Below are 12,413 nucleotides of genomic sequence, written 5' to 3'. Positions count from 1 at the left end.
CTCTTTTCCACCCTCAGTGCTCCTGGGATTCTGTGACTTTATTTGAGCCAGGCTAAGGATACAAATTCCTCAAGCTGGTGGCAGCAAGACCAACCTTGACCACGATCCACAGGCCACAATCCCAATTAAGAAATCCATGAGGGGGGAGAGTCTCTTGCAAAACCACCCACAGGAGACACCTGAACCCCCTGTGGATGAGGATGAGGATGCAACCCCACCACCACAACATAAAGAAACCTCCTCCAGAACCATCCTTGTGCCTATTTTGGTCTGCCATTTGTTCCCAAAATCCCAAGCTTGGACATTCACCACTACTAGCACCACACTGGACAGAGCTATCACTTGGACTAGGAGCAGGCACTGGCAAAATTATCCTCCTGGTGCTTGCTACCCATAAGATCTTAGGGATGCAAATGAGTTCAGTCAGTTACTGCCCCCTGAAAACCAGGAGTTTGCACATTCATGGAATTTTATTAACTGTATCCTGAGCATCACATGAAAAACTGAACTTGAAAGTTCAAAGGCAGAGAAGTGAAGAGGCACGAGCTGAAAGGAGAGCCAAGCAGGGACATGGAGTCTTGGAAACACTCCTTGGAAAGATGAAGCCACTTCACCACCCAGAGCATCTTCCACACTATCACTACAGCAAGTCAGAGAATAACTTTGTGCTTCATCTAAAGAAAACAGTCAATCACACAGTGTAATCCTGAATTTCATTTAAATGAGCACCCCCTGCAAAGGGCAACAGGAGACCAAGATCCCAAGCATGACCAGTACCTACAGGATGGTGTGTGAGACCGATCAGCAGAGCACAGGAACTGCCATCCCAGCCCAGACAGACTTCTCCAGAGCTGTCACCTACCTCATCTAAGGCATCAGGTAAATATAAACCAGTTTCTGAAGGCCTTGTATTGATTAATACCCCTCACTTTGCTGTTTGCAGGGAGAGGAGAGTCAAGCCAGGCAGCTTCCCCAGCACATCATGATCAGGGGTGAGCCTGTTTAGAGGAGTTTTTCCCTCCTTTCAGGACACTGTTGGAGCTGTCTCTGCACCCCAAAATGGCACTCTGCTCACTGGGAGCACTCAGCCTGCATTGGATCAGCTGGAGGGAAATGTGTCCCTGCTGCTGGATTACATTTACAACCTTCTTCCTAAACTTCACCACCTGCATTTTGTGCCTTTCGAGGACATCACATCTGTAAGGTCCCTGCATACTAATGGCCAAGCTTTCCTGGAGTTACAGGGAAGAAAACTGGGCACAAATCCATGACCAAGAGGTCAAACAGGGCTAACAGATACCTGCTCACAGTGTTTGCTGCCTGTGATACATCTCTGAATACAGAGGATGATCAGGACTGCCCTTTGGCTTCAGCTGCTCACTCACCTGCCTGAAGTTGATACAAACCACATCTTCACTTTTTTCTGCATTTATTTTGAAAGCACTAACATTTTTGTTCATTTTTCAACCCCACTACTTATCTCTGCTTCTTCATTTCATTCTCTTTTCACTGTTTGGAACTATAATTATTTAAATCAAAGCAATTCTAAGAGGAAAACTGCACAAAGACCCTATTACTGCAAAGCAAGGATGCTCAGCATTAGCAGAGCATATCTATGAATTATCAGAACCTGAACTAGTCTTCATTTCAAAGGCACAAACCCCAGATGCTGAAACCCAAAAAGGTGACTCCAGCAACCCACAGAGAGCTTCCAGTTACAGGAATATTAAAAGGAGGGGGCAAGCTCTTCAAGCAGGAGGAAGAGCCCAAAGCACACTCTGCTGCTGATGCCAAAAGATTTGGATGTCTTCATTGAAGACTACAGAAGATGGGTATTTGCAAAAACAAAGTCCTTTATTGCATTGTTAAATCAGCTTCATAAAAGCAGAGTTGTTACAGTCTGAGCCAGAATGTAGAGAGCCTTCTAAGAGTCCTTAAGTTCTGAGCAGAAGCAGCAACTTCTTATCAGTAGTAGTCGTAGCAATAGAAACAACCGTGCCATTCGATCAATATTTTTCATGAGCCTACTAGTATTCTCAAAGTAGTGTATTTTATTCTATTTTTGGCCAATTAGGTTAAAACATTTTCTAAAGAAAATTCTGTAGAAAATGTAGAAAATTCTATAAAAATGTTAAAACATTTTCTAAAGTGTTTTCTACATCCTTGCTAGACCTATCCTAAGCTAAGACCAATGTGCAAAGGCAAATGCAAGTCTCACATAAATTCTATGTAAATAATTCTATCTGTTCCACCTACGAATGTCTAGCAAGGTAACATTGTTTTCATTATGTCCACAACTTGACTATCATTGCAAAACCCAATGCTACCGAACCTTAAACTAGATTTTAAATCTTTTTCTTACTAAATAATTCAGTCTCTCATTTATTAAAACTACTTAAAAAAAATCCTCTACTTAGTTAAAACTAAACCTACATTTTTACTTCACGTCTGGGTGGATTTAGCCCAGGCAGACCTGCTCCCCAGCCTGCTGCTGTAAAGCTGAGCACATTTGCTGCTCTGCAGGGGCACTTACTTGAAGGGGAGTTTCTCATCATTGGGCTTGATGCAGCGCACGTAGTGTGGGGTGGTGGCATTCAGGGTCTCCATCAGCAGCTGCAGGGAGTTGCGGAACTGGAAGACAAAACCACTTATCTGGAGGAGGGATTAAAGAGCTGTACCCCTGCAGCCCCAGCCAGCAGGTGCCACAAGCCACCCGTGGGTGTGACACAGCGTGAACCTCCCCATGGACATGGAAAAGGCAAGGGGAATTCAAGAAAGGCACTGTGGGGTTGAGGGCTTCCGGCTAAAAGAGGTTCATGAGTAACAAAGCTCATGGCTCTGCCCAGTTGGGTCTTTGAAACGTCTGCAAGGATGGAGACAGCATGACCTCTGTGCCCCTGTTGAACTTTTTGACTGCCCAAAGGGGGGAAAATGCTCCTTTTCTGAAGTTGTTTTAATTTATGGGCCCGATAGTATATTGGGACACCGTCCAGTGAATCCCAGTGGCCTCCTCCCTCCCTAGACCATGTCTCAGCTGCCTTCAGCCAAGACTATTCAAATCTGCTGTTCCACTAGAAGTCATCCAAAATGCAGCAGCTGAACAGAGAGATCATGGGAAAGTCTCTTTCCACCCCCAACAGCTTTTTATTCACCTCTGCATCAAAATGAAGCAACAAGATCTTAACTGGATTTCTCTGTCATTTCTGACCCACTCAAACCTCACGTTACCTGGTGTCCCACTGTTTTCCTGTGCTCCTTGTTGGCAGCTTTGAAGGCTGGCCGGGCAGAGCGGACGCTGATCCGGGGCGCTCCCTTCTGCATGGCAGCAGCAGCCACAGCATCCTTCTCCTCCTGGAACAAGTCTGCTACCATCTGATACTAAAACAGAAGGCAGCACTTGAGCATCTCTGTCCCTGCTCGCTGGGGAATGAACCCACCCAGCTCCCTTTGCTCATTTCTCACCCATCCCAAACCTGGAAGGGGAAAAAAAAGCGCAAGAAAGTGACAAAGCAAGAAGAGCTGCCTTCACAAACCACATGAGCAGGACAGCTGACCATTCTGTGCTGCACTTCACGAAATCTTGAAATGTGCACATTAAATCAAACTAGCCAAAAATAAAAAAAGAGCCTGGATTGCTGAAGGCTTGCCAAGGCACAAACCCTCCTGGACACGAGGTGACTCTTGCTCCCAAGGCTTTGTTTCAGGGTGTTTATCCAGCCCTGCCCCAGCAATGAGGCTGCCTGCATTGCACATACCCCAGGAACAGGATCTCCTATGAGGACAGGCAGCAGCCACCACAGCCCCAGAGGCACCTTTGCTTTTCAAAAAATTAAGGGAAACAAACACTTCTTCCCTAATTACCCACCTTTCAGGGCAGCACTGCCATCCCACAACCCTGGAAGCACCATGTCTAGCCCAACAGATCCCTAAATCTGGGATTTCTGGCAAGCCAGCAACAACATTTCCACTTCGTGAACAACAGGTGAGCTGGCAAAAGCAGTTAATGCCTTTTTTACTATTATTATTATTTAGGGAGCAGGATATTCAGATTTACATTAGGCTGGGGAACCTGAACATTAAGTAAGCCACCATAAATCTGGTCTAGTTAGCAGGGCTGTTGAATTTTCACATCTTGAATCCATCTATGCACCCACACTGTCTGCTGCCACAGCTGCACCTGCATTCAAAGGGGAGATCCTTAAATGTAAAAAACCTCTCTGTCAGCAGGTGGGATGTCATGTACCATCAGCTGAGCTGGGCTCCACCCCAGTGACCCTGCCAAAACACCCAAGATGCCCCCCAGCAGCACGGATGCTGGAGCACCTGAGAGAGAGAATCCCATTCCCCACATCCATGGCACACCATGCCAACACATCCACCCCAAAACCACCAGCACAGGTCAGTGGCAGCTGCACAGCACTCTTGTCCCCACCTCAGGCTCCTCCAAAAGCCCAACCTGGCTGTATTTCCATTAAGATCCCAGGATGTCCCAGGAAGAGTGCTGTGTTTAACCACTTTTTAGACATAAGCAGACAGCCCTCTGCTGTGAAGGGCTGCCTGGCTCTTTGCCACATCCCTGGCCTGAGACAGGAACACTTCCAGCCCAGTCCTATGGGCTGTTCTCACAGCCTGTTGGTACAGCAGCCTCAACACCACTGGGAAGGAAATAATTTGCATTACACGACCAATTTCTTGTAGGTTCCACAATCCAGCTAAGGACATGCTTCATACTCTCAGCTTTCACTGCTATCTCTGCAGTTCACTCAACTCCCACCAAAAAAAAAAAAAAAAAAAAAAAAAAAAAAAAAAAAAAGGCTCTCTCCTTCTCCACCTGACCCTGTGTCTCTAAAAATTACATCCTGACAGTGGTTGTGGATGACACATCACCATCTGGGATGCTCTGACTCCTGCAAACACAGGAGGTATGGATGGCACATGTTCTGATGAAGACATCCAACACAGGCTCTGCATCACCACCTCACACCTGACAAGGTGGTAAAACCCCTGGATATAATTTTGGCTTTCAAAGTATCTTCTCAACACAACTGGGAGTGCCACTGATCCCTCCATCCACTTGGTATTAATAACAGCAGTCCTTGTTCCTGAACAAGTGCTGGAGAAGGATCTCAGAGCTGAGCTCTCACCTTGCATGATGCAACCCTGGTGGAACTGGGATCATCCATAGCAGGAACCATTCCACAGCTTCTGGGGCATAAGTAGGAAGGACAGATCCCTCCTCCCCAGCTGGCAAAGTCAAAACCATTGGTGCATTATTTGTAATTACAGAGAACTGGAAAATAATACCTTCACAGCATGCCCATATGCTTTCCATCAGCATTCAAATAATTTCCCTTAATTCCAAGAACATCAGCTCTCAACAGTTTTAGCTGACCAGAACTAATTAAATGCTTTATGAAGTCTCTTTCCCCACCTTGTTAATGGCAGTAATTGCATTCTAATTAGCAGAAGGCAGTTCTGCCTTGGTGGGAGTGCTTCATCAGCAGTGGCTTGCTGACAGGGAGGTGTCCGGGTCCTCGCTGTGTTAAATTCAGTGTTCCCTCTTGCCCTCTGTGCTGCTTTAGTGGGAATGCAAAGAAGAGTGCAGGGAATGCTGTGTGCCAGCCTGATCCTAAGGACAGGACAAAGTCCTCACAGCACAGCCCTCTGCAGCACAAATCTGAGCTTTAGTTAAATTTACACATTTGGGTAGTGGACTCAGCACTGTTGCTGCTGCTTTTTCTGGTTCAGAGAGACTAGGCTGCCTTTTGCACCAAAACAAAATTGGTTTTAACTGTTTATAGCCCTGGAGGGCAAATGGCAGGCAGGAGGCAAAAGTTTCAGGGTAACAATCTGCTGGCAAATGGGTCAGGGGCAGCAAGAGTAGATCATCAGGTGCTGAAGGATTTGAGAGAGGAATGTGCCAATGCTGCTGCTCTTCTTCCCAGAACAGCACGGGATCAGCACAGGCTGATAAAAGCCACTGCTCCCATGTCATTAAGGGAATGGCTTAAAAGCAGAAATTCATCAACCCATCTCCCAAAGGTTCTCAGACCCAAGTGTATTTCAGAGTGTTCTGGGCTGGGTAAGGAGAGCTGTGGCTGCCCCATCTCTGGAAGTATCCAAGACCACACTAGATGGGGCTTGGGGCAACCTGGGGTAGTGGAAGGGGCAGGAGTGGCACTGGATGAGATTTAAGATCCCCTCTAACTCAGCTATTAAAAAAAAGTCCAGCCTGCTCCGATATCATATTGTGGTCCCCATATATGACAAGAGAGCCTTACTTTATTATCTCTGTCTTTAGGGAATGATCTCCAGGGTCTCCACCACTCCACACCACACTACTCCAGTGAGTTACAATCTCTCCTCTACACCAGCAGGAAGAAGTCAAACAGAAATCCTTATCAGACACTGCCAGTTCTGCAGCACTGACTCCAACAGCCAGTTCAGCACTGGCTAAATAATTAATCATACAGCATCAATTATTCCTGGAGGTTACCTGGCATTTCTAATGAGCTCTAATCACGCCCAGTTTTTTCCCTGGGAAGCTTCCTGAACATGCAGAGCTCTTGATTTGGGCAATATTAAAGCCCAGCTTCACAGTTATTAATTTCACAACTACTCCCATGGATGAGAAAATTGCTCATCTTGCCATCTTCACATGAATTCCTTGCTGTGAAACAGGCCAAGCCACTGACAACATTGAAATAATTTCCCATTCTCATCTCTTCCAACTTTGACAGGAACAAACTCCTAAAAATAATGTTTCCTCCACCTCCCCTCATCCCACTCTTCACTCAGGGTGGCACTTAGAAGGTCACAGCCAGCAGCAAACCCAAGGGTGTCACAAAGAGAAGTCTGAATATGAGAAATATTTGCTTGTAACATGGAGAGGGCCTTAAAATCTTTAATGCACTTTATTTATTTATTTATATACTTATATGTATAATATGTCTATATAAAAACCACCAACTTAACATGCTGGCCTATGCTGTGGAAGGCTTCAAAATGGTTTTGAGGAAAGCAGATGAACTCCTTCCTTAAACCACACACCAGGTTTGGAGGAACAATGGTGTCTCAGAGTCACATGGCCTGGATTTTGGCTGCAGGATGGTGAGTTGGACTTTGCAGAGTTGCACTTTCACACCAACTGCTTAATAAAAGCTGCCCTTGGGAGAGATGAGGTTGCTTAAAGTTCCAGCTCATTAATTGACAATGAAAGACTCAAGGCTGCAGGGAAGAACTTTTGGTCTGGTTTTTAAACAACAAGGGTTTGGAATTCCTTAGCTGTCTGTGCTATTGACACTTTTAACCTAACCTACCCAAATGCTCAGAGAGAGCAGGAGTGTGGTACTGGAAACCAGTAAAAGCTGCTCAATTTATATAGAAAACTGTAAAATCTCCGACTTGGAGCCCACTGTCAAATACTCATTTACTGCAGTCATGACCCACATCCACTCCAAAGCCTCCAGAGCCCCACAGCTCTTCTGCTTCCAACATCCCACTAAATCTCCATATGAAATTTTAAACACCAAGGGCCAAAAGACCCTGTACCAGGAGACCTGGCATTCAAAGCCAGTCAATACATCCCTGCTGGCACTTGGTAAAATGAGATGCTGTACAACACTCGAGAGAGAAGGCACATGAAACAAAACCTTGTAACATCAAGAGCGATCATTAGTACCTGTTAATTTGTTAAAGTTACAAATTGGCAGCGATGTAAAACAGTTCCACAGCAGCTGGAGTATCTCAGAGTTCATGTAACATTTCCAGCATTCTGTAGGAACTCTAGTTTTCACGTGGTAATTACTGAAGTAATTAGAAGTCACAGGGACAAATAGAATGGATTACAGACAAGAGGAACAGATATTTCTACTGAAGGGGGGATAGGACCAGCAAGGCCAGCCAAAATATACAAACTATGCTGGTGACAGTGGCTTTTAATCCCAGATCCCCATGCTTTTAACAAACCTGGTCTAGTGGAAGTGTCCTGGTGAAACCCTGGAAACTTAGATTTTGGGGCTTTGGGCTATAGTAATGTCTGTAGGGCAAGATGGAGGATTTGGGGCATTGTCTAAGTCCTTCTTCTTCACCTTCTTCTTCTTGGTTTACAGTGTTTTTTTCTAATTGGGTGAAAAGGGTCTGCATTGCGGACCTTGTGTGGTCAATTATTGGGTTAGAAGTATAAATAATATAGGTGTCGTCTCATTATTGGGTGATCAGCTCTTAAAGAACCTTGGGAAGAGTTTGAGACGCCTCCATTTTCTACCTTGTTAGAGCTCACAATTCATGAGACTCTACTATAGATAAAAGTTAATAAACATCTGAGTCCAAACATGATGTGACTCCCGTGTATTAATCTCAGCTCTAACACGAAGAAAAGAAGATAAAAAACTTCACAGTGTCCTATGGCAGGGGGCTGGAATGAGATTATCCCTCAATTCTCATCCAACCCAAATCATCCTGTGATTCTGTGGGTGACAGGTGGTTGGGTGATGGGTAGGGAGCTCCAATCAAGAGTTAAGTGGGATTTACAGCGCCCAAAAACCACCTGCTCCTAATTTTGGCCCTTGGTGACCAAAAAAGAAGAGGACCACCAGGTTTGGAAATTATTTTTGTGATGCATCTTGACAGGACACCAGCACCAGAGTGAAGGAAGGCAGACAACCACCCCAGGCACACATGGATGTGCCTCTAACCCCCAGCACTCTCCTCTCCCCACTCTTCCCCTGCTCCACACCCCATTGATTTGGCTCCTTGGCTGCTGTCAGTGGCTGGAGGCAGCTGCACATTCACACCCTCAGCCTGCTTGGCATGGCACAGGGATGCACAGCTCAGCTCCAGCCTGGACAACTGCCTTGAGTGGCTGCTTTTACCTTGCTGGCTTTCAGGATGTTGATCTGCTCCTCGTACACGGTGTCCCTGTTCTTCTCCAGAAACCCCTCGCTCTGATACTCCACCTGCCAGGACACAAAGGGAAGACGATCAGAGGGTCAAATCCAAACATGCAGGGACAAGGTGCTCCCACCACTCCCCTGATGTCAGGAGCTCACTCAAAACACCTGAGAGGGTAAAGGAACAACTGGAATTTAAAGGTCACTTTTTATTGAAAGAAGTGAAACTGAGAGAGGCAAAATCCTTATTGCAAACACGGATTGTTTCCTAGTCACTGAATTGCTGTGTGTGGAAGACAGGGGTAAAAAATGCAAGGATCATCAGTAACTCTACACACTCTTTTGTTCACTCCTCAACTCCTTCTGAGTTAATCAATAAACCTCAAAATACGCCCTGCCTAAGTCTCTTCTTGTAGGTCTCTTGGGTTTTGAAATTGCAGATAGTTAGGATGTAAAAGGAATTTTAAAGAATAATTTTAAAAATATTTAGAAACAACGAAAGAAAACTTCTCCTTTTTTCACATTAAAAAAAAAAAAGGATATATTGTTTATGAAGGATCCATATGCAAAACCAGCTGCCTCAAAAAAGGTGAGTATCAACCTTTTCTATGCCCCTGGCATCCAGGGCAAATCTGGTTAGGAGAAACACCTGTATGGCATCACAGCACCTGGATGTTGGGCAGCTCCTCAGACATTCCTGTGTTGATCTTTTAAATTTTTTTCTTACAAATGTGCTTTTGGGGTAGCTTCAAGCCTTTGAGATTCCTGTTTGCTGTGAATGAAGCTGGAGCCCATGGAGAAGACCCCTGAGCACCAGGGCTTTGGTTTAGTTTAGTGCCCCAGTTGGTATCTCCTCCCTCAAAAAGGTAGGATCTGCCTGGAATCACCTCTCACCTGCTCCCTGCACTTTGCCTTGCTGGCACTCACAGCTCCTGCTCTTCAAACACAATTCCTTTTTCAAGCACATTTTCTGCCAAACTGCCCTCACACAAATCCCTTTCACCGCATCTCTTGGAAAGGGGATTTTTCTCTCCTGCAAAAGCCACGACTCACAGCTCAGAGGAAAGGCTGAAGCTCTCAGGGGTGATCCAGATCTGAGCCCCTGAGCCACGATCTGACCCACCAGGCACTGCAGTTGCCAAAAAGCAGGTCATGGAGTCTCTGGTGATCCCACAGGGAACACTCTCCCATGAAGAATGTGCAGCCTTTAGGCTGGTTCAGAGCATAGTGAGCTCCCCTTGGGAAGTTACCTTGGGAAACTTAGCTCATGGTGAGCAAAATGTGTTAAAACCATGAGCCTTTGCAACACTATGTTAATTTGTTACTTCCCATTGGTTAGTTTCCCCAGTCCCTGGTTTTTACCCCCATTGATTGGTTCTTTTTGGATCCTCTCCCTGACTGGTCCTTTTCCCAATTCTTTCCCATATTGGCCAAGTTGTAAAACCCCACCCCCTGGCTAGACTATATAACCCCTGCTCCCCTGAGCTATTTTGTTCTTTCCTCTTGGACTTTGCTGAGTAAAGAGGATTTCTGAGGACTGCAGGACCCTGTCCTGCCTCTTCACCTGGAGTGGCAATCACAGCCCTGCTGTGATCAGTCACAGGAGAGCTGATCACTCTGAGTGCCTGTGCCAAATAGGGTGGTGTCTGTCTAAAGACATTTCTGGCAAGGAAATATCATGGCACCTTTCCATCACCCCAGACCACGACAGGGGTTGTAATTCTCTGGGGGAATGGTTTCTCCTTCACCAGATAGAGTGACCTTTCCTTCCTTCTCTGACCCCATTGGCTGCGGTCCAGCTATCTTTTTCCTGAGCATGGGGCTATATAAGCCTCACCTTTTCTTGTTCTGTCTCTTTCCCCCCTGGAATTTCAAAGAATAAACACCTGGAACAAACATCCTGGGGAAAGAGCCTCTTCTGATATCTTTTATCTCATTCCTGGTATAACTCCCTCCAAAGCCTCCTAATAACTGAGCTACCTAAAGCCCCCGGAGGCGGGCAGGGGGCATTTTTACAGACAGAGGTTTATCCACTGATTTATTTCCCTGCAGGAGAGGCTTTCCTGACCCTGCTGAGCTCTCCCAGGGCAGGTACCTTGTCGGCGAAGTGCAGGACGATGAAGGAGGTGTTGGACATGCGCGGCTTCTGGAAGTGCTGGCTGGCGGCGTGGCGGTCGTACAACTTCTGAGCCCAGTTCTGGTCCGTGCCCTTGGGCACCTGCACGGGGACAAAGAGGACAGTGACAGGGCTGTGTGGTGCTCCGTGTTCGCGCTCTTTAGTGACAAGCACACCAGAGCTGCGTTTCCAGCAGGAAACACCCAAATTGTGGTTCTGTTCTAGTAGCCGGAAGGGTTCTTGCAAGAAGAACAAAAAAACCAAAACAAACCAACAAAATGAACCAACCAAACAAAAAAACACAAACAAACATCACAAACTCCCACCAAAAAACACCCTAAAACAAAACAAAAACAAACAAAACAACAAAAACAAACAAAACAACAAACCCTCCAAAACAAACAAAAACCAAACAAAACCGAAAAACCAAACACAAAAACCCCCACAAAGAAACCCCTCAAAATAGCCACCAAAAAAACAAAACCAAAGCAAAAATCAACAAAAATCCAAAAACTTCTCCCCTACCCCCCCCCCAAAAAAAAAATCAAACAAAAAGCCCCAACAGAAACAAATACAGAACCAAACAGAAAACCCCAAATGGAAACCAAACCACAAATATACACAGACACAAAACTCCTTAAACAAGAACAAAAAACCTCACTAATTAAAACAGAAATATTAAAGATGTGTTTTTACACTTAAGATACATTAACTACTCAGGCACCAACGTAATTTTTTAATGCTGTTTTAGGTGATTGAATAATTTCCTGAAACTGCCACATGAGACCACAAGTATGAATTTCTGGTTTATTTCACAGTGAAATTGTTCCCCTTGGGGTCTGAGAGCCACCACTGATGGGGTTCATCCCCACCCCATGAGCACAGAAATGGCTGCACATACACCTTTTTTTTTTTTTTTTTTTTTTTTTTTTTTTTTTTTTTTTTTTTTTTTAACAAAAAAAAATAGGCAATTGGGTATTTAGGTTAGAAAAATAAATGATTCAGAAGAAAAGTCTCTGTCAATATTTAAACTTATATGGGACAAAGCCTAGAAACCACAGAACAACTTTGCAGCAACAGAGAGAGCTGTTGATGATACATCAGGACTTTACATAGGCCTTTATATGAAAAATGACAGAGGCAATAGAGACAGGGAACAGGAAGATGGGGAACATGAGACAGGTAAGGAAAATTTCTTCATGCTGTTCTGAAACAGCTTTTGATTTCATGACAGCAAACCAAAACACACCAGAAGGGTTCTGGACACAGGGATAAGCATCTCCTGCCAATCCCTGTAATGAGGATGAATTAAATGCAGCAGCCACTCTACACAAGCTGTGCTCTCCCACATTTATTTATATTTTACAGTTTTTAAGTGTATCCAATTATGGATACACACAGAAATA

General features: G+C 45.1%; 1 protein-coding gene across 2 annotated transcripts in view; it reads right to left on the bottom strand.

The window, feature by feature from the left end:
• Positions 1-12,413, bottom strand: part of MYO5B (myosin VB) — a 153,250-nt gene that overhangs the window by 64,685 nt on the left and 76,152 nt on the right. For both annotated transcript variants that reach the window (XM_083882829.1, XM_083882830.1), the window contains exons 13-16: positions 10,987-11,109; positions 8,874-8,957; positions 3,229-3,378; positions 2,534-2,631 (exon numbers count right to left, since the gene is read on the bottom strand). In XM_083882829.1, coding sequence (XP_083738955.1) covers positions 2,534-2,631; positions 3,229-3,378; positions 8,874-8,957; positions 10,987-11,109 — 455 coding nt within the window. The remainder of the gene's footprint in view (positions 1-2,533; positions 2,632-3,228; positions 3,379-8,873; positions 8,958-10,986; positions 11,110-12,413) is intronic.

The sequence above is a fragment of the Zosterops lateralis genome (assembly GCF_965231275.1).
Source record: "Zosterops lateralis genome assembly, chromosome: Z".
In the NCBI taxonomy this organism is placed as follows: Eukaryota; Metazoa; Chordata; class Aves; order Passeriformes; family Zosteropidae; genus Zosterops; species Zosterops lateralis.
The sequence above is the reverse complement of the archived record's forward strand: the minus strand, read 5'-3'. Positions and strand labels throughout refer to the sequence as shown.